This window comes from Rana temporaria, chromosome 9 (genome assembly GCF_905171775.1).
Source record: "Rana temporaria chromosome 9, aRanTem1.1, whole genome shotgun sequence".
Classification (NCBI taxonomy): Eukaryota; Metazoa; Chordata; class Amphibia; order Anura; family Ranidae; genus Rana; species Rana temporaria.
The window spans coordinates 43,632,581-43,655,928 of NC_053497.1; the positions used below are offsets into that span (position 1 = coordinate 43,632,581).

The 23,348-nt window shown below is 44.7% G+C and overlaps 1 protein-coding gene across 1 annotated transcript in view; it reads right to left on the reverse strand.

Moving 5' to 3' along the window:
* MAP4K1 (mitogen-activated protein kinase kinase kinase kinase 1) overlaps nt 1–23,348 on the reverse strand; it is a 119,496-nt gene that overhangs the window by 66,409 nt on the left and 29,739 nt on the right. Inside the window, exon 2 of the mRNA XM_040323310.1 lies at nt 11,727–11,784. Coding sequence (XP_040179244.1) covers nt 11,727–11,784 — 58 coding nt within the window. The remainder of the gene's footprint in view (nt 1–11,726; nt 11,785–23,348) is intronic.

Consider the following 23,348-nt stretch of genomic DNA (forward strand, 5'->3'; position numbering starts at 1 on the left):
GTTATATTGCATACCTGACCTCTCACAGTTTACTTATGTTGTTTTGTTATTTTTTATGCCTTTTGCTAGTCATGTATAATGTTATTTGTTGTACAGATTACCTCCTGAAGAAGCGGTCTCCCGCAAAACCGGTAGAGGTCTTCCTTTGACTTCATCTCACAACATTAGATACCATACGGATTTCCGTTTACGTTCCACTGCTGTAACTAGTGTGAGGTTGATCGTCATAAGTTCTGTTTTTAAATGTATTTTTTTATGTACAATAAATGAATTTTTACTGTATCTACTTGTGTCATCAGTACCGAGAAAGTCCATATATACAAAATCTTTTTTTGGGTGATGGTTTAATTTTGGTTTGCGGTACTAGCAGCCGCGACCATTCTATCTTACGGTGCCCCTCTTTCTATTAAACCCTGGATGATGGTACGTTATATGATTATTTAAATAATTTCATCTGAGGCTATACTCAAACATTTTTACATCACAGGATTATGTAGGAGACAGAAAGATCTTATCTTTCTTCCACTATGATGTACAAGCAGATATTTTCTCTGATAAATGGTTCTGCGGGGCCTATATCACACATTGACAACATGAGCTAAATGACACCATCCCCACATAACTTCTGCAGAGTTGCAGTCAATGCATGCGTAGGCTGGAAGCGTCTGCTAATATGGGACAGTCAGCTGTGTGTAGCTGGGTGGAGATTGGAGAACAAAACTTGATAAGGAAGTCATCTGAACCACAAGGAACTCACTTTAACATGTCTTACATTTGTATTAGCACCACAAGATCACGTATCTGAGTAATTAACATTTGCACTGCTGGAAAATGTTGTGTGCCATGTCTGTAGTTTAATTCGTGGGTCATGTTCTTTTAATACATTTTGTCTGCTTTTGGGAAAAAAAACATATTAAGAGCCACAGTTGGGATATGAAGAAATCACCATTTGGAAGTTATCTTATGATGGTACTGTATACTAGCTTGTTTTCCACCATGGCATCTGCTAAAACCTTGCAGCCCAATCTTTATTTATAATCTTTCTGCCAAAACATAAGGGTTCTACAATACACTAAGCACACTAGTTCAACTGCCACCACACTGCAGTACTCCTCAGCTGACCCAACATCACCTCTAAATGTGCATTATAAACCAATATGTTATATTTTTTTGGTCCTCAAAGTAGTCGTTTTCTAACTTTATAATTAATTTGCTTCAATTTATACAACCTTCAGGCAGTCCTTTGCTCAGGATATGACTGCATATAAACCTATCCTCCAACTTTATGAGATGGGAGGAAAAGGGACATCTTTTATCAAAAATAGGGATGAGCTAAAGTTTTGGACTTTTAGCCTATTCAGCGGGAGCCAATTGTCATAAATAGTAGCATTTTTTCTATTGCTACTATTTTTATTGCTACTATATATGACAAGTTCCACTGTCATTGTTTGGTATGGAAATAATTTGCTGACTGGGAATCACTGTAAACAGGCAAGGATAGTGTCTGACATATTTGCCCATATTTGACCGCTTACATCACTGGTTATACCCCACCCCCTATGTTTACATTAGTGGCGCAGACTGGAGTAGACATGTGCGGTTCGTTTCCTTCCCGAATTGATATTCAAACACATTTTTCTTTATTTGGAGATATCCGAATACCCGAATTACAGTATAAACAAAATTTACCGAATGCTCCGAATAACGAAACTAAATAAGTCTGAATTTCCAAAATTCTAATTTAAATCAAATTTTACTTTGAATTCCATTCACATTAGAACTGTAAGCATATTTCTGAAATCAAAGACTGTGTGTTATTAGAGTACCATTTTGAAATAACAAAGTTTTTGTTAAGCCAAAAGTGATTTAAATAATCATTGTAATCATATGATGAGGATTTTTCTTTTGTTCGTCTATTTTGCCGCATTGGAATAAAAAAAAAAAAATATATATAACACATTTCCTTTGACAGATTCAAGACGTATTAATTTGAACGTTTTTTTTTTTTTTTTGGAAAATTATTTTTATTCAATTTTTGCAACACAGATACAATACTAGGCCGCAACATGCGACCAACAATTACCGGTCAGAACACAGAAACCGGCTGGGAAGAAAAGAAAAAAAAAAAAAGGGGACAGCACTGGTACACATTAAATGTTTACAAACCTAATCAAAATCAGTGAAATCAGATTAAATCAAATCATAAGTAGATCGTAACGCGTAACCCCCCCCCCCCCCATGACAAGTACAACCTTTTGCGCAATCTTGATCTCAATGCTGATAGAGTATAACATGCACATCTCTGCCCAGGAAAGAAAAGAGATGGGATACATTCCCTTACAGAATACACCGTTGCTCTAAAATAAATAGGTCCACACTCCACCCCCACCTGACACTATCACACATACACTCAATGCCTGTACTGAACCAAGCCTAATCCGACACTGTATCCACCGAGGCCAACCAACCTCCCCACACCTTATCAAATTTTGTCAGGGCCCCCCTGCTCAGGTAAGTAGCCTTGTAAAATGGAATGACCTTGTTGACCAGTACCTTCCAGGACTCCACCGTTGGGGCCGAGGAGCTCTTCCAAGAAAGGATGATCCGCTTTTTAGCATAAAAAAAAAGAAGAATGAGTAGTGTCCTAATCGCCCTGGTCGTAGCCAGGGGCTCCACCAAATGCAGTAGACACACCTCCACAGTGATGGGAATCGAAATAGAAGTGACCGACCGTATACAGTCCACCACACCTTGCCAGTATGGTTGAACCCGGGGACAGTCCCAGAAGACATGCATAAAGTCCGCAGAGGGCATGGAACACCGCCAGCACACTGATCTCTGATTCCCAAATATTTTAGCTAGTCTAGCAGGGGTCAGGTAAATCCTGTGCAAAAATTTGTAATGAATGAGTCTATCCCTGGTAGAAACCAGGGCCTGAAAAGCTGCCCCCCAAACATCATCCCAGTCATCTCTGTCCAGTCCCGAAGTCACTGTCTCCCAGGCCCGTCTACATGGCGCTAGCAGTTTAGTCGTTTCCGGAAAAAGGTCCCTATATAGGACAGAAACCGCTTTGGACAGCGATTCACCACGAGCCAATAATTCCAAATCACTAAGTTTAAGGACAAGAGGACCCCCCCTGAATTGGGCCTGAAATGTATGTCTTAGTTGCAGGTACCTGAAGAAATGCGTGTTTGGTAGACCATAACAAGTTTTTAGGTCGTCAAACGGCATAAGAGTGCCATTGACCACTATATGGCGCAGGAGCTTGACTCCAAAGGCAGTCCACACCACTGGGTCTGGATAGTCAAGAAAGTGTGACAGCTTGGGATTCCTCCACAAGGGGGGCTCAGGAGAGAAAGTGACACTATCCTGGGGTCTCAGCTCCTGGGCCACAGCCCAAGCTCTGAGTACCGAACGCATAGAGGACGTCAAGGGGTAGGGGGCCCTCGGCCCTCTATAGATCAGAAGCGAAAGCGCCTCATAGGAGCCCACACAAGCAGCCTCCAAAGAGACCGCAGCGTCGTCCGGAGCGGTGATCAACCAACGGTTAGCCACCGCCAACTGGCCGGCTAAAAAGTATTTGTGGAAATTGGGTACCGCCAATCCTCCCTCCCCCCATGGTTGTTGAAGAATAGCCAGTTTGAGGCGAGGGAGCTTCCCTTGCCACAGGAAGGAGGAGATCATACTGTCTATGGACCTGAAAATTGACCTTGGTATCCACACCGGAGAGTTCCTGAGAGTATAAAGCAGGAGGGGAAGAATCTTCATTTTAAATCAGACTAACTTTCCCAATGAGGGACAGGGGAAGATTTTTCCAGGAGTGGAGTTTTTTAGATACAGTAGCCAGCAGTGGAGACACATTAAGGCTAATGAAATCCGTCACAGAATTTGTGATTTGTAGCCCCAGGTATCTAATCTGAGTCACCCATTGTAAGGGATTGGAAGGATCAACCTGCCCGGGCATCCCATGGGAGCGTAGCGGAAGGATCTTCGACTTAGTCCAATTGACCTTGAGACCGGAGACCTCAGTGAACCTACCCATCAATGCGAGTGCAGCATGTAGAGAAGGGCCCGTATCCCCAAGAAATAGAACCAGGTCATCAGCATAGAGGGCCACAGTCTCAGTCAGGGTGCCCACCCTAATCCCCTGAATCTGCGACGAAGAGCGCAGTGCAATCGCCAGGGGTTCCATAACCAGAGAAAACAAACCCGGGGACAAGGGGCATCCCTGCCTGGTGCCCCTGGATACCGGAAAAGTGTCAGACACCCCACCGTTCAGGCGGATTGCCGCTACTGGGCGGTCATAGAGCATTTTTATCCATTGGAGGAACACAGGGCCGAAACCCATGCGCTCCAGCACCTGGACCATGTATCCCCAATCAATGGAGTCAAACGCCTTTTCCAGGTCAAAAAACACCAGGGCCCCCCCATGAGACAGCTCACCATCAATTTGCGTATGCGCGTACACCCTGCGGATATTAATATCGGTAGCTTTTTTGGGCATAAACCCCGTCTGGTCAGGTGATATCAAGTGGTCCAGGCATTGCATTAATCGATTGGCCACCATTTTGGTAAGGATTTTAAGATCCATGTTCAACAGTCTGTAAGAGGAACAGTGCAGTGGGTCCTTTTCTGGCTTGGGGAGCAGAACCACATGTGCCTCATACCACGTAGGGGGCAAGCTCCCAATCTCAAGACATTCTGTATACAGGTTTAAAAGCTTGTGGGACAGCACCTCTGAATAGGTCTTATACCATTCAGCCGGAAACCCGTCAGGTCCCGGCGCCTTACCATTCGGGAAGGAGGCAATTGCCACGGCCAGCTCCTTGGAGGTAAAAGGGGCCTCCAAGTCTGCCGCCGCCTCCCCGGGCAGCTCCGGGATCTGAAAGGAGTCCAGCAAATCCGTCAGCACCTGACTGTCATATTGCGGGATAGCCGCATAGAGATCAGAATAGTAGGATACAAAAGCCTGCATGATACTCTCTCTATCCCTCACTAAGGCACCCCCTGCCGAATAAACGCAAGGAATGGCCGCATGGGGTCGAGCATCAGCCGCCAAGTAGGCTAACAATTTCCCATTCCCATTTCCCATTGCCATCTGCAACTCCACAAGCGTCGATTGAGAGGGCGCCTCAGCATGTTTCTTCGAGCACTGCAATTCATGAGCCTGGAGTGCCTCCGACTGAGAGTTTTTCTCAATTCTAGCGGCTTTAATGGCCGCTATGTATGCCCCCCTGGTGGACGCCTTAAACGCATCCCATACCATGTGACCATCCGCGGAGCCCTCATTCACATTCCAATATTCTGAGACATGTGCGGAGATCAATGGCTCCACAGATAACTCATCCACCCACCCCGGGTGCAATCTCCAGACCCTCCGACCTCCATCCCCAGGGCGGCTCAGCGTCACCTGCAGGGGGGTGTGGTCCGAGAGACCACCAGCCAGATAACTGGCCTCTGCCACCTGAGGCAGCAAGGCCGAGTTCGCGAAGGCCAGATCAATACGGGAGGAGGAGGAGCTGACGTGGGAAAGATGGGAGTAACCTCTCTCACCAGGATGTTTCCACCGCCAAACCTCCTCCAAGGCCTCCGTGTCCGCCCACTGCCGGAGGTCAAGATTCCGCACCCGATTCGGGTTGGAGGCGTCCAGTGTATAATCAAGAATGTTGTTTAAATCCCCGGCCACCAGCACTTTTATCGGGCCGAATGCAGCTATTTTCTCCAGAACTTGGTACAGTACCTCTTTGCTAAAGGGGGGGGGGGGGACATAGACATTCGCTATAGCCCATAGTTGAGAATCAACATTTAGAACCACAATTGCATACTTCCCATAAGGGTCAGTTACTACATGTTCAATAACACATTGAAATTTCTTGTGTAGCAAGATAACCACTCCCCTGGCATATGAGGAATAAGTGGAGTGTATCGCCCTCTGTATCCAGTTCCTGTTCAGTGATAGGGTTTTACTGCCAATTAAGTGGGTCTCTTGTAAGAGAATGACATGGGGGTTCAGGGATTTAAGATACTGAAGGACTAGGGAACGCTTATACTTAGAATTTAGACCGCGGACATTCCACGAGACAACTTTAATGTCATTCATTAATGCGGGCAGGGTACAATAGAGAGACAGGAGAAGCCTGTAAGACAGGACGACTAGGAGGGAGGAGACCGGACACAGAGAGCCACACTACAACACCATACAGCATCCCATGAGCAAATCCCACACTGGGCAGAAAATAGTCCTCTGCACTTGCGTACAGGAAGCAAAAATCACATGTATTGAGAGGGGGGGAACAGGATGTTGCTGTCCCGAGCAAAAAGAAAAAAAAGGCAAAAAAACAAACCAAAAAATGTGAAAAAAATAGAAAAAAAGACAAAAAAAATGACAACCAAACAATCCCAACTCCCTGTTTGCTCCAGGCGAACCAAACTAAAAAACGGAAACACCGCTGGAGAAACTTAAGACCCAAAAACATGTTGGACAGAAGTGGAGTATCTGTAAAGTTCATCCACTCGAAAGGAGGGGGGAAAGGGAGTCCAGAGAGACACACAAAAACCCCAACCTGAATAGTTCAGTACCTGGTGCTCCTGTCAAGAACGGATAACTGATCTTGTAGTCCTCTGCAGCATGCATGCTTTCACAAGAGCCAACATCAGGAGGTAGCAGGAATGAAGGAAAGAATCGCAGCAACAACATCTTAGGTAGGTGAGTATCTCCCATCTTCAGGCCACCGGCATCACCACCATGGAGCCCTGGATCGGAGCAGAACACTAGGCCAGCGAATCCAGCCAGTCCACCGCCTCCGACGGGGAATCAAAAAACTTTGCAGACCCACGATGAATCACTTTCAGACGGCTAGGATAGAGCATACTGTACACCAAGCCCTTTTCCCTTAATCTGCAACGGATGTCTGTGAAGGAGCGCCTCTTCTTCTGCAGATCCTGAGAAAAATCGGGATAGAGATGAATCACAGCATTATCATGCTTCAGCTCTGGGTGTTTACGAGCCTCAGCCAGGATCATATCCCTGTCTCTGAAATTCAGCAAGCGGACAAGGAAGGCCCGCGGCCATGCACCCGCAGGCCTCCTCCCTGCGGGCACCCTGTGGGCACGTTCCACCACATAGACAGGGGACAGATTCTGCAGGCCCAGGAGCTCCTTAAAAAAGGCTTCCGCAAACAGCACCGGGTTGGCCCCTTCAGCCCCCTCAGGGAGCCCGACTACCCGCACATTATTGCGACGAAGGCGATTTTCAGCATCTTCAGAACGGGCCTTAAGGACCTTAACCTGCTGCTGCAACTCCCCCACATCATGCGTATTAGATGCCACTGCGTCTTCCACCGCAGATATGCGGTGTTCAGCTTCAGACAGGCGGCCCCGGAACTTGTCCATATCCTGTCTAATGAGCCCGCACTCTATAGCCAGAGTGTCAATCTTCCCCTCCACCGAGGACTTACTGTCAGTGATGGCCGCCAGGATCGCGGCGGTGGACTGGCTCCCCAGCAGCCCCGGCGGCTCCTTCATCTCCCCCGACGAGTCCTCCAGGTCCAGAGCCCCCAAGTCTGCCATCCAGGACTCTGTCTGCACCGCCACCGAGGCCGGGGAAGATGACAGGGGAGGCAAGATGGCCGCCGCACGTGTGGCCGGCGGCTGGATCCGGGCTGAGTAGCTGTCTGCCTTCCTAGCTGAACCTCGCTTCCCAGGCATCGGGAGGACCAGGGCAGCCCCCCGGACAGGAGGAAGGTGTTTGCTGAGCAGGATGGCTCTGTAAGTCGAGGATTCAGTCGGATGGAGAGCACGGATGGCAGGAGCACAGGCTGAACGCGTCCGTCTCTCTCTACATCCCGGCCACGCCCCCATTAATTTGAACGTTTAAAATCGACAAAATTAATAAATTGGTAAATTCAAAGAAAGTTGGAAAAGTTCAGAACATGAATTCCGAATACGAATTTAACTAATTAACCAAATTTGACTAATTGAAATAACTAGATTAACTAATCTAAAACGAAACAAAATATTTTTTTTTTGTCATGCACATGTCTAGCCTGGAGCGGTCATTCATGGTGAGTGTAGTGACAAAATTTGAGGTGTCGGACGGTTGGTGTTTTTTTCTTTTGCCAAGTTGGTGGGCATCATTCATCCTGATTCACAAGGACCTGCATTGTTGGAAGACATGATTGACAAGGTATGTACAGCGTGGGACATTTTTGGGGTCCTGTATTGTTTTTATAAAGGGCTTGCCAACAAGTGTAGTGTCTTTATTAAACATTTTTGTGAATAGAGTACCCCTTATTCATTCATGGGGCAATGTCTGAGGGCCTTCTTATTTTTAATGGGGCTACCAGATTCCAATAAGCCTCCTAGCTGTGAAACACCAGGCCAGGGTTGGTTGTGGGGGAAGAGGCCCTTGTGCTTATGAACATGGGAAGAAGGTGCTTTGCCAGGGTGGTCTCCCCTGGCAAGGTCCACATGACACACAATTTTCTTAAATATATTTTTGTTTTAGTACATGTTCCCCTGGGCAGTGCTCAGCCCCCTGTGTCATTAGCTTGATAATGCTTTGAATATTTGCTTAGAAAATGGTCATAACTGTTTTTTAACATTTGCCCCCCCCCCCCCCTTGACTTCAATGGGGTTTGAATTTAGCACTTAAACTTAAATATAGTTTGCCAAATACTTCTCAAACCAAACCCAGGTACATTCGGTTCATCCCTTATCAACGCTGTATCCTGGCCTAGGCCAACAAGGCCCAGGCCTAGGGCAGCACTTTGCAGGGGGCAGCACAGAAAGAGTCCCTGCCGGCTTGCGTACACTGTTAGGCCCCTAAAAATAGCGCCTAAATACCGCCTGAAAAACTCCTGCCCAGCAACCTCAATGTGAAAGCCCGAGGGCTTTCACACTGAGGCAATGCGCTGGCAGGAGAGAAAAAAATCTCCTGCAAGCAGCATCTTTGGAGCGGGGAGAGGAGCGGTGTGTATACCGCTCCTTCCCATTTAAAATAATGATAAACCACGGTAATACCGCCCGCAATGCGCCTCTGCAGAGGTGCATTGCGGACAGTATTAACCCTTTTTCGGCCGCTAGTGGGGGTTAATACAGCACCGCTAGCGGCCAAATCCAGTGGCAATTCCGACGGTATAGCGCCGCTATTTTTAGCAGCGCTATACCGCCACCGCCCCTTCCGCTTCCCCATTTAAAAGGGGCCTTAGTGTAACGCAAGCTGCTTCTAATTTTGACTGTCCTATCATCCTGGACCACAAACCTTCCTCACTGTGCTATATGTTTTCTGCTGCACCATTGGCATGGTTATATCTTCTTGGTCCTCTCCATAAAATTTTCAGAAATTTGTGCTTAAAGTTGAACTAACAGGCAACACTTTTTTTTTCATTTTGGATAGAGTAAGGGAGGGTTATAGCCCCTGTCAGTTTTTATTTTTTACCATCCCTGTTCCATTGCAGAGATTTCCCTTCACTTCCTGCCCCATAACCAAACAGGAAGTGAGAGGAAAACTATGCAAATTAAGGGAATCCAATGCCGACCCAACAAGGCCCTAAAAACTAGCGTCCCCACTCGAAAATTTCAGGGCGGGTCTTAAACAGAAAGGGGTGTGGCCTTGACAGGTTGGTCATATTTAAATTAGGTTGTGCACAAGTTTAGTCAGGCCTAGGGCAGCACAAAACCTAAATACACTGCTGTCCCTAATCACAAAATAGCGAGGCAAAGAACATACCTTGACATTTGCCAAGTTTCCTGCTTCCCATAGCAGGAACACACGTTCCCAGTCCCATTTTTCTTTACACGTTTCTTTGCCAAAAAAGACCCACATCCTTTTCGGGGTGTGGAGCATCATGCATTTTTCATCACATGTTTTGTCATGTTTCTACACATTGGACACGTTTCATAACTACATTTGGGGTACCAGTAACACTTAATGGCACTGCAAGCTAGATGCACATTTGCAGTGCGTTTCTGAAACACGTGGCAAAACGCACATTTCCTGTGCATTTTGTCACACGCTCAAGATACACAAAGGGTGTTAAACAATGGTATAAATTCTGCAAAACCACAGACACAAAAATGTGTTCTTGCAATCCTTAGAGCTGAACTGTAATCAAAATGTGTTCTTAGAGTCAGAGAAAAAATTTCAAAAGATAAGACTAAAAACTGCCAGTAATTTTTTCCCTTAATGCATTCCCTACTTGTAGGTATAAAATGTCACAGTGTTTGTGTGCCCCACCCTTCCTTACTTGAACCATCTGCAGCTGTTCTCTCCTCTCTTCCTGCATTCACAGGGCAGAGGCAGGAGACATTGGCAGTTGGGTTCCATTTTACTTTGCTGTGAATTGTAGTGCTGTCCTTTTTTGTTTTTCTTTTAATAAAGGCTACAATTTGTTCAGAATGCGGCTGTCCAGAGACAATTTTTGTTCCTGCTTTGCTAAGTGCATTGCCTGCACCTGAGTTGTTTGCAGCGGTGGATGTTTGTTTGGGTTCCCACCTGGAGCGGCTATTCCCTTTCCCCTAGAGACATTGGCTCCTGCTGCTGTCAATCAAATCCTGAGAGCCGAGAGTGGGGTCGACACACGTTGTGTAGGTCTATAGTGGCAGGCAGCACAGATCGGGAGCAAGCCTGCAATGTGCACTCCCATAGGAAGCGGCTTCCTATGGTGGTGCACAGTGAAGAGGCGGAGCCAAGAGCATCGGCCAGGGACCCCAGAAGAGAAGGGCAGAAGCAGAAGCGGGGCCACTCTGTGCAATATCATTGCACACAGGAGGTATGTGTAATATGTTAATTATTTAAAAAAAATGAAAGCTTTACAGCCTACAAGCATGTCTTTTGTGTGTGGGAGGAAACCCTTGCAAATAGAGGAAGAATATGCAAACTCCATGCATTGTCCAGACTGGGACGCAAAAGGAGAACCCCAGTGCTGCAGACAAACTAATCACTAAAGCTGGCCATACATGGTTACGTTTTTTTAATGAAAAAAATTAACCAATTGCCCCATCCACGCGGATGAGGAAATCCTCCCTGCTGTATATATTCATGGCTTTTTTTCAGGTGGAATTTGGTGGAACTCAGTCCCACCACCTCTGGATCAGACCCTTTGGGGTCTGCTCACCACAATCACTTGTAAACACAGAAGTCTGGTTTCTGTGTTTGCAAGTGACAGCTCTGCACTCTGTGTGTAACCCTCCTGAACTCTGCACTCTGTATGTAATGCAATCCTGGTATTTAATGCCCCTTTAAGACCCACCTACTGTTCGTTAAATTTGACAGACCACACACACACTATTTGATGTGATTTGGACGGTGTGTGTGGGGGAGGGGTTTTGGGGGGTCATGGCTGAGTTACAGCACCTATTGTTTGAGAAAAAAAGACCTGTATATATGTATTCTGACAGTGGGACTTCCCTGCCATCAGAATACAGCGATTAGTGCTGCGGCCGATTGGCTGCATGGGTTGATAAAAAAAAAAGTATTCAAGGCTACCATATAGTGGCTCAATTAGTGTAGCAGTGATAGTAATATCAGTTTGGTGGAGATATTCAGTAAAACATTCATCCCACAGTACTATATAGGATGAGTTACATTACTTCAGTATGTGCATATCCAGTTCAGTTTTACTTTAAAGCCAAACTCCCATGGCTGGTTCTGTAGATGATGTCATAACAAAAAAGCATATTATGTGTATGTTATGTATTTTGCATTCAATGAAGATCAGACTTACCAGATTCCTCCTTGACAATTTTCACAGCAGCCATCTCCCCACTCACCTTGTTCCTTGCCTGCAGAAAAACATATACATGCATGTTTATCATATAGTTAACCAAGTGTTGAAGTCTTAAAGACTAAGTCCCCCCCATACCACCATGGCACAGCAGGCAGGTTAGTCTGCTCCGTAGGCAGTGTCATATTTAACCACTTCAGCCACGGAAGATTTGGTTGCTCAATGACCAATGACCAGGCAATCTTTTGCGATACGGCACTGCGTCGGTTTAACTGACAATTCAGCCATCGTGCGATGTTGTACCCAAACAAAATTGACATTCTCTTGTTGTCACAAATAGAGCTTTCTTTAGGTGGTATTTGATCACCTCTGCGGTTTTTACTTTTTGCTAAAAAAAAAAAAAAAAGAAGAGTGACGTTTTTGAAAAAAAAAACACAATGGGGGTTATTTACGAAAGGCAAATCCACTTTGCACTACAAATGCACTGCAAGTGCACTTGAAAGTGCAATCGCTGTAAATCTGAGGGGTACATGCAAGGAAAATAAAAAAACATAATTTTAGCTTGCACATGATAGGATGATAAAATCAGCAGAGCTTCCCCTCATTTTAGATCTTCCCCTCAGATCTACAGCGACTGCACTTCCAAGTGCACTTTCAGTGCAATTTCAAGTGTACTTGCAGTGTAATTGTAGTGCAAAGTGGATTTGCCTTTTCGTAAATAACCTCCAATATCTTTTAATTTTTGCTATAATAAACATCCCAATTTTTTTATTTATTTTTTAACAATTTTTTTCCTCAGTTTAGGCCGATATGTATTCTTCTACATATTTTTGGGAAGAAAAAAAAAAATCGCAATAAGCGTATATTGATTGGTTTGCGCAAAAGTTATAGCTTCTACAAAATAGGGGACTGCGATGTTGCGGCAGACAGATCGGACACTTTTGACACATTTTGGCACCACTGACAACTATACAGCGATAGGTGCTATAAAAATGCACTGATTACTGTGTAAATGTCACTGGCAAGGAAGGGGTTAACACTAGGGGGCGATCAAGGGTTTAACTATGTTCCCTATGTGCAGGCCCGGACTGGGACAAAAATTAGGCCCAGGCATTTTAGACTGAGCAGCCCATGGCTAATTTACCAGGAGACACGGAGAGCATGGGAAGGGGGGCGGAGAATGTGGGGGGTGGAGAACACGGGGGAGTGTGGAAAGCACTAAGGGGGCCAGAGAGCACAGGGGGTAAAGAGCATGGGGGGTGGAGAGCACTAGGGGGGGCCGGAGAGCACAAGGGTGCTGGAGAGTACAAGCAGGGGCAGACAACACAGGAGGCGAAGAGCACAGAGTGGCTGGAGAGCACAAGCAGGGGCAGAGAACATGGAAGGCGAACAGCTCAGGGAGGTGAAGAGCACAGGGGGGCTAGAAAGCACGGAGGGCTGGAGAGCACAGGGGAGGGCTGGAGAGCACTGGGGGGGCTGGAGAGCACTGGGGGGCCAGAGAGCACTGGGGGGCCAGAGAGCACTGGGGGGCCAGAGAGTACAGGGGGGCCAGAGAGTACAGGGGGGCTGATGAGCACTGGGGGACGGAGAGTACTAATACTAGTTACTAATAGTAACTTGTACTCAATACTTACATAGCATAACATCAGGTACTGCAAAGCCCCAGGCATTAATGGCACAAGTTGCAGCATAAGACATACAGTGAGGCACTATTCCATACCAAGCCTAACATGTATACGCATATCTTAGACAAAATGAGACCAATAGCCTTCAGGTCTGCTGTGGTCCACCAAAGGTGTGGGAAGACCAGACGGCTTCTGTAATAGCTGATGCGTTTCAAGGGCGGACCCTCTTCTTCGGAGCCAAAACAACAATTCATTGTTTTGGCTCTGAAGAAGAGGGTTTGCACCCTTGAAACGCTTATGATTTACCAAGGTCATCTGGTCTTCCAACACCTTTGGTGGACCACAGCAGACCTGAAGGTGATCGGTCTTGTTTTGCCTAAGATATGCGTACACATGTTTGCATTTGTGAGTATGACAATTGTTGATTTTATTTTCTAATAACATTTATTGTGGTAATGGGCTAGGTCGGTTGACACTTATTTCTTCGGTGGGCCCTTCTCATTTTAATGTTTTGCACTGCCTCGCCTTTGATGGCTGCAGAATCCAGTCAGACGCCTAAGGAGTCTATAAAGGAACAATGTTCCTCTAAGCCTCAGCTTCATCTGTACAGATGCACAGCACCGATTACTGGATGGCGGACAAATTGCACCTGCTTACAAGCAAAATACAATAGACGATACAATTATAAACAGTGCACTTTTCCCCAAATACATAAATCTGAATTAAAAAAACGAAGGGCGTTTCTGGATAGCAACATCTGTCCAGAGAAGGTGTCCCTAAGGTAAGGATCTGGCTGGTGGACGTCTGTTTTGAACACTGAGGCAGAACTTCAAGAGGAAAGCACTGACTCGATAGAAACAAAACAAAAAGGAAGGCAGCTCAAAGTTTCCTTACTGGTCTTCTGTCACGTGGCTTCCCTCTGCTGGACGGTTGGCATACCCCACACACCGCTGCAGACCCGACCATCCCAGGACTACCACCATTGCTGGCTAAAGTCCGTGGGCTAGATTCAGATAGGTTAGCGGATCTTTAGATCCGCCTAACCTATCTGATTTACGATCCGCCGCCGCAAGTTTTTGAGGCAAGTGCTTAATTCAGAAAGCACTTGCCTCTAAACTCACGGCGGCGTATCGTAAATCCCCCGGCGGAATTCAAATTCCGCGGCTAGGGGGCGTGTCAAATTTAAATCAGGCGCATCCTCGCGCCGATCAAACAGCGCATGCGCCGTCCGCAAATTTTTCCAGCGTGCATTGCTCCAAATGACGTCGCAAGGACGTCATTGGTTTCGACGTGAGCGTAACTTACGTCCAGCTCTTTTCTGAATCGACTTACGCAAACGACGTAAAAATTCAAAACTTGGCGCGGGAACGACAGCCCTACTTAACATAGGATACCTCTCACATAGCAGGGGTAACTATACGCCGGAAAAAGCCAAACGCAAGCGACGTAAAAAAAATGCGCCGGGCGGTCGTTCGTTTCTGAATCAACGGAAATCCTCATTTGCATATTCGTCGCGTAAATAAAGCAAAATGCCACCTAGCGGGCGGCCTTGAATTGAAGCCCAAGATCCGACGGTGTAAGTCACACCTGTCGGATCTTAGGGAGATCTATGTGGAACCTGATTCTATGAATCAGCCGCATAGATCCGACCGACGGAACTCAGAGATACGACGGCGTATCAGGAGATACGCCGTCGTATCTCTATCTGAATCTGGTCCCTTGTGTTCTGCAATTGGAGGTGCCTTCCTTTTGTTTTGTTCCCCAAATACATGAAAGTTCTTCAGCCTCAATAAGGCCCTGTTCATGCAGATGGTTAAAACAAGCAGTTCAGCTGCATTTTTATTGCCGCTGAATTTCTACATCCACAAGGAACATAGTGACCGCTTAGGTGCGGTAACGATGCTTGGCATTGCAGTGTGGCAATTTTAATTTGGCAGAGTTTGCCAAGACATTTCACCTGCCAAACTCATCCACTGAAGTCAAGGAGCACTCAGTGGATAAAATCACTAAACTGAAGACTTGCCATTGCCTGCTACCTTACAACATCTGTGTCAGGATACACATTTTAAAGTAGATTAGAACAAAGCCATTTCATTCGAAGGATCACCTTCTTTGATCTATGAAGACGAACACACATACACAGATACCAGACAAAGGTTTTTATGATAAAAGACTATGTTTTAAATGTCATCTCCAAAGTGATATTAGCACTGGAACAAACGAAACCGCCCCCACATGTTAACAAGTCTAGAATCTGCCCCCAGGGAAGCCCTTGTGTAGGCTGCAGTCTCCTGTGGGTTCTGAGAAAAATATTGCAGAATAGAGTTCACTTGAGCACATTTTTTGCTAAAGGCTAAACCAAGCAAACAAGCCGCAAATATCAATGTAGAGCATCTTCAAACGTATGATTGAGAAGAAAATTGCAACATCATAAACATATTAGCCATATATAAAAAATATATATAATACACACACACATATACATATCATTGTTATGACATGTCTTAAAAAAAGAGAAGTATGATCAAAGCTTTTATTGCCCATTATTTCACAGGATTTCACTTATTTATGCTCTCCTGTGACTCTGAATCAGCCAACAGTGGGCTAAAGCCAGCCATAGAAGGGGAGGGGTGGCAGGGCATGCGTGAGAGCCGGTTCACACAGGGGCGACCTGGGATCCGACTTGAAGTTGCCCCAAGTCGTCCCAAGTCGTGTGGTTGAAAAAAATCAATGGAAGTGAATGGAGCCGTCTTACACTACTGAAGTCGCTCCGACTTCAGAAAAGGTTCCTGTACTACTTCAATCCGACTTGCAGGCAACTTGTACCCATTGATTTCAATGGAAGTTGCCTCAGAAGTCTGATCACTGTCTCAACTGAAGCAACAATACAGGAAGATAACATACATTTCTCAGGCAAACCCCTCCCTCCCACAGAGCTGATTGTTGTTTGATTGGCAACTGGAAAGGCTCCTGTCCTTGAAGTTGCCTTGTACTGTCCTGGAGGCAACTTGAAGTTGCCTTGTAAGTTGCCTGATGATTCATACTCAAGTTGTGTCCAAGTTGCCTCCCAAAGTCGTGCTGGAAGTCGTGTTGCCCCTGTGTGAACCGGCTTGTATGAGAGACAATGTTGGTTGTTAGTTAAATAAATTATTTTAAAATGTCCCCTACTTTAAGGAACTGTCCTGTAGTGGCATAGGGTCCTACACGGTCCCTAACAAGCAATATTGTGACACCACAATATGGCAATTCCTCCCCGTTTGGGACCTGGAGGTGCCGATTCTGCGATATTAATATGATGGCCATGTTGGGCCAAGAGTTCTATAACAGTCATGTGTATTCCTGATGTACCCTTCGGGGGGAAAAATGTATGTTAAAAAATGTTGTGGAAAATTTAATAAGCAAATACTTTAAAAAAAAGCCAGCCATAGATTATGCTTGATTCCCCCATCAACAAGTCATTGTTGATGGGGAAATCCCCCTGCTGGGATTCATCCCTGCCAGGAAAAAACAGTATTACTGCTAGTGGCTATAGCCGCATGCTAAAAAACCGACATGCTGGTTATACCAAAGATCGGCTTGCATACAATTAGTCTGCCCATAGGTGGACCGAATCTTTGCGGGTCCCTGCTGAAACGGCCCGAGATTTGATCCATCTATTTTTTTTATTTTTATTTAGGTATTCTTTATTTCTTTCTTAATTACAAACATATTAATTTAAGACATTGTATATCAGCATACATACCACAAAACAATTATTACATTTTGTCTTAGATATCCTCCCCATCTCAAACTAATCGATTGAAGCCCTGTCTCTCCCACACCCTAGTCCTCTCTATACCATGTACTTCATACAGATATTTATTATTCCATAGGGGAGTGTATTCTGTTACCTCTTTATACCCCATTAGTGCCTTAGCTACCTGCCATATTTTACTAACCAACTTTATTGTTGGATATCTGAGGGGAAAAGGGTCCGCCTCCAATATCTCCACTACCGTGCTATGTGGGGCCCCCCATTGGCATCATTCAGCCTGGCGTATCACACCCCACTAAATATTGCAATTGAGATGCCAAAAAAATAACACCTAGGATGTGGGACAACCATTCCCCCCCCCCCCCCCCCCCATTAATTGGTAGCTGCATTGTTTGCAAATTACTCCTGGCTTGGCCTTTTTTCAAAATGAATGCCCTGAAAAGAGATTCTATTTTTTTAAACCACTTTTGACCTATCCAGACCGGGGAATTATGCAGCACATACAATAGTTGCAACAGCCAGATAATTTTTATTAAATTACATCGCTCCGCTACAGACAGGGGGAGCCGGCTCCAAATATCAAATTTTTGCTTAAATTTAATCAATAATGCCGTTAGATTATTATTAATATATTGGTTAGTGTCGCTCATTATCCAGATGTCAAGGTATTTCAACATCACAACTACTTTTAGTTGGGGAGTTCCGGGCGGTATTTGATTACCAAGTGTGGCAACTGGCATTAAGGCCGACTTCTCCCAATTTATAACAAGCCTGAAAACCGTCCGAACTCCTCAACTGTATGTATCACCATAGTCAGAGATGTCTCAGTATCATCAAGAATAAAACATCATCTGCGTACAATGCGATTTTGGCCTCCCCTGCCCTCCTCTGAAACACCTGTATACCTGATGTTGATCTAATCATAACATAGCTAGTGGCTCCATCGCGAGGGCGAACAATAAAGGGGACAAAGGGCACCCCTGTCTTGTACCCCTCTCCAACATGTCCGAGTACTCGTTATTCATTTTTATTTTTGTTCTTGGTTCATTATAAAGTGTTTTTACCCGTCCAATAAAAGAGGGTCCAAATCGGAATCTCTCCAGGTCCCACCAAAGATATCCCCACTCCAGGCTCCATCAAAAGCCTTGGCCACGTCCAAGACAATATAGCTCTAGAGCCCTCGCTCTCTGTTGGAATCTGCATATTCAGATACACTCTTCTGATGTTAATACTGGTTGACCTATTGGAAACAAATCCAGATTAATCTGGATGTATGAGTTTTTGAATACAACTGTTCAGAGCTTTTTTTCTCAGAAAATAGGTGCAGGAACTCAACCACGACCCGTTCAGATTTCACAAACAGTAGAAGGGTCTTAACCACTTCCTTACTGGGCACTTAAACCCCTTCCTGACCAGAGGACTTTTTGCGATTCGGCACTGCGTCGCTTTAACTGACAATTGCGCGGTCGTGCGACGTGGCTCGAAAACAAAATTAACGTCCTTTTTTCCCCACAAATAGAGCTTTCTTTTGGTGGTATTTGATCACCTCTGCGGTTTTTATTTTTTGCGCTATAAACAAAAATAGAGCGACAATTTTGAAAAAAAAAAAAATATTTTTACTTGTTGCTATAATAAATAGCTCAATTTTTTTTTTTTACGTTTTTTTTTTATCCTCAGTCTAGGCCGATACGTATTCTACATATTTTTAGTAAAAAAAAAAAAAAAAAATCGCAATAAGCGACTGGTTTGCGCAAAAGTTATAGCGCCTACAAAATAAGGGACAGAATTATTATTATTATTTTTTTTTTTTTACTAGAAATGGCGGCGATCTGCGATTTTTATTGGGACTGCGACGTTATGGCGGACACATCGGACACTTTTGACACGTTTTTGGCGCCATTCACATTTATACTGCAATCAGTGCTATAAATATGCACTAATTACTGTATAAATTTTTTTTTTACTAGAAATGGCGGCGATCTGCGATTTTTATTGGGACTGCAACGTTATGGCGGACACATCGGACACTTTTGACACATTTTTGGCGCCATTCACATTTATACTGCAATCAGTGCTATAAATATGCACTAATTACTGTATAAATTTTTTTTTTTACTAGAAATGGCGGCGATCTGCGATTTTTATTGGGACTGCGACGTTATGGCGGACACATCGGACACTTTTGACACATTTTTGGCGCCATTCACATTTATACTGCAATCAGTGCTATAAATATGCACTAATTACTGTATAAATGTGACTGGCAGGGAAGGGGTTAACACTAGGGGGTGAGGAAGGGGTTAAATGTGTATCCTAATTAGTGTTCTAACTGTGGGGGAGGGGGGGGTGACTGGGGGGGTGACCGATCTGTGTCTCTATGTACAAGAGACACAGACCCGTCTCCTCTCTCCCCTGACAGCACCGCTGTCTGCGAGAGCCGGGAATGAGAGATGATCTCATATGTAAACATATGAGATCATCTCTCATTGGCCGCACAGATCGCCTAGGAAACGGCCGCTCCGATTGGCCGTTCACGGCGATCTGTGACTGGCTGTGTCCAAGGGACACGGCCAGCACAGCAGTTCCCCGCTGCGCGCTCGGGAGCGCGCGCGGGGAACGCGAAAAGGGGCGGCCGTAAAAACACGGCCTCCCAGAGATTCAGAGCCACCCGGCGGCCGTATATAGTCGTACGGCCGTCGGGAAGTGGTTAAAGGGGCATTAAATACCAGAATTGCATTGCATACAGAGTGCAGAGTTCAGGGGGTTACAAAGCTGTCACTTGTAAACACAGAAACCAGACTTCTGTGTTTACAAGTGATTGTGGTGAGCAGGCACCAAAGGGTCTGAGCCAGAGGTGGTGGAACTGAGTTCCCCCAAGTTCCCCTTGAAAAAAAAAAACTGCAAGCACCTTAGCCAATACTTTGACATCGGAGCATAGTAATGAAATCGGGTAATAAGAGAAGACAACATCCAACTGATCTTTCCCCTCCTTATGTAATACTATTATAGTAGCTTCTGACGTTAAGGAGGGCAGCCTCCCCTCTACTGCTGCCCACCTCAATGCCTTCAGCAGCTCTGGGAGCAACACCCCTCCATACTGTTTATAGGTCTCTACTGGGAGTCCATCCGGACCAGGTGATTTTCGATTGGCCATCACAGCTACTGTGTGTTGCAATTCCTCTATAGTCACCGGGGGCCTCCATATTAGCTCTATCCCTCTCTGAAAGGGCTGGTATTTCTATTCCCTGGAAGAAACGATCCATCTATGGTCAGCTTAAAACCTGTTGTTTAAGACCAATTTCACCTGCACCACAGCTTACAATATTAACTCCAATTTAAGTTATTAGCTGCTACCAAGAGTATATACTAAAACACATTTATCATATAGCTATTATATTTTTGCCAGCACTACACAACTAAGCACCTATTAATATTAAATTGAAAAATACAATATCACATTGAGGGTTATTTACGAAAGGCAAATCCACTTTGCACTACAAGTGAAAACTGCAAGTGCAAAGTGCACTTGAAATTGCACTGAGCGTGCACTTGGAAGTGCAGTCGTTTTTCAGATCTACCCCTCGAATTTAAAGCGACTGCACTTCCAAGTGCAATTTCAAGTGCACTTTCCATTTGTAGTTTGCACTTGTAGTGCAAAGTGGATTTGCGTTTTGTAAATAACCCCAAATGTGTACAGATTATTAATAAAATTGAACAATTTCCTTGTAATAAAATACACAGTTAAAAAAAAATGATTGTATTTAAGGTTTAATAAATTAGGTGTCAACGTGCAAAAAACAAAAGGGTAAAGTCAAAGGGGTAGATCCACGTACATCGGCGCATTAATCCGCCGGGCGTATCGTATCTAAGAAACACTACGCCGCCGTAACTTTTTTTTTTCCGAATCCTCAAAGAATTTGCGCCGTAAGTTACGGCGGCGTAGTGTATCTTTGTCGGCGTAATGGCGCGGCATTCAAATCTCTGTGATGGGGGCGTGTTTTATGTAAATACGTCGTGACCCGACGTAAACAACGTTTTTTTTTAACTGCGCATGCGCCGTCCGTAGGGGTATCCCAGTGCGCATGCTCGAAATTAAACCGGAACCAGCCAATGCTTACGACGGTGACGTCATTCTACGCAAATCCCTATTCGCGAACGACTTACACAAACGACGTAAAAAATTCAAAATTGGACGCGGGAACGACGGCCATACTTAACATTGAGTACGCCACCATATAGCAGGTTTAACTATACGCCGGAAAAAGCCGAATGCAAACGACGTAAAAAAATGCGCCGGCCGGACGTAGGTTCGTGGATCGCCGTAACTAGCTAATTTGCATACTGGACGCGGAATTCGATGGAAACGCCACCTAGCGGCCGGCAGAAAAAATGCACCTAAGATCCGACGGCGTACTAAGACGTACGCCTGTCGGATCGACCCGAGATGTAGATACAAAACAAAGATACGACGCGGGAATTTTAAAATTACGCGGCGTATACATAGATACGCCGGTGTAATTCTTTTGTGGATCTGGCCCAAAGTCTATGGGGTTGGTTTACTAAATGCAAATAGACTGTGCACTTTACAAAGTGCAGTTGCTCCAGAGCTTGGAAAATAAGTTATAACTTATTAGAAAAAAAAAAACTGAATTTTGCTTGCACATGATTGGATGATGGAAGCCAGAAGAGCTTTTGTAGAGTGCAACTGCAGTCTATTTGCCTTTAGTAAATCCACTCCATCGTGTCTTCAATTTACCACGGTCTTCCAGATATTAAATATTGTGAAAATATAATCTGAAAGATGGAAAGATATAGGGCCAATTTAGTAATTATTTCACTCCTCTTCACCACCAATATTAAAGTGCTCCACATAATAAAGTGCCAAGTGCTCCTTCCGTAGGCTAGAATGGACAAAAAATTAAGGATTTTTTTTTGCTTAAAGAGGAAGTAATCGTCCTCTGCAGACTTTTACCTATAGGGTAAGCATATAACAAGGCTTACCTATAGGTAGTGAAAATATCTCCTAAACCTGTACAGTTTAGGAAATATTTCCAGTGCATGCAGCTAGTGACTTCACTGGCACATGCGCTCTGAAGGAACGGCCCATGTGTGCCCTTCCTTCCGAGCTGGTGACATCATCGCAGCTCCGGCCAATCACAGCGCCAGAGTCCGCAAACCTAGAAGAAGCTCAAGGAAAGATGTCGGCCAAGACAGCTGTGTGTCGGGACCGCTGCAACAGCTTCATTCTAAGGTAAGTATTTCATAATGAGCTAGTCCGCGAAGCATACTAGCTCATTATACCTTTGTCTTGCAAGGTCTTTTTTTTTGGAGGTTTACAACCTCTTTATACAAAAGTCTATAAGCGCTTAGGTGTATGATCTGGTGTTGGAGTTAATTATAAAAAGACAGAAGAGAAAATTAAATTTGATTGAAACTCAGATTAATGGTCTAAAAAAGAACCGGAACCGTTTAAAGATACAACAGTATATTAAAAGAAAGCAGAAGAGGTTCAAGAGTTTCTGACTAAACTAGACACACACACTAAAAAGAAGAAACTTAAAAGTATAACTAAATGCAAAAGTGGGGAGGGATTAGAACACCTGCCACTAGTTTTTATTGCCGCCTCTGCCCCAGTTAAAGAGATTCATCCTCTCTAGTTTTGGGTTGTCCCTAGAAAAAAGGAAATCTTTCCATGGGGACACTAGTTCTGATGACCTGAGGGTCCCCAAGAAAGTCCCTTAAATTGTAAGGATTTCCTCTCACTTCCTGTTTAGCTATGGCCCAGGAAGTGAAGATAAATGTCTTCAATGGGACACAGATGGCAAAAAAACAAATCTAACAGGGGTTATAGCTCTATCCAAAATAAAAATAAATAAAAAGTTATGCCTATAGTTCTACTTTAAGAAACATATTAGAGATGTTATAGAATTTAACCACTTAAGCCCCGGACCATTTCGCTGACCAAAGACCAAGTCACTTTTTGCGATTCGCTTTAACTGACAATTGCACGGTCGTGCGACGTGGCTCTCAAACTAAATTGACGTCCTTTTTTTCCCTACAAATAGAGCTTTCTTTTGGGGGTATTTAATCACCTCTGCAGTTTTTATTTTTTGCGCTGTAAACAAAAATTGAGCGACAATTTTGAAAAAAAAAGCTGTATTTTTTACTTTTTTGTATAATAAATATCCCCCAAAAATATATAAAAAAACTTTTTTTTCCTCAGTTTAGGCCGATATGTATTCT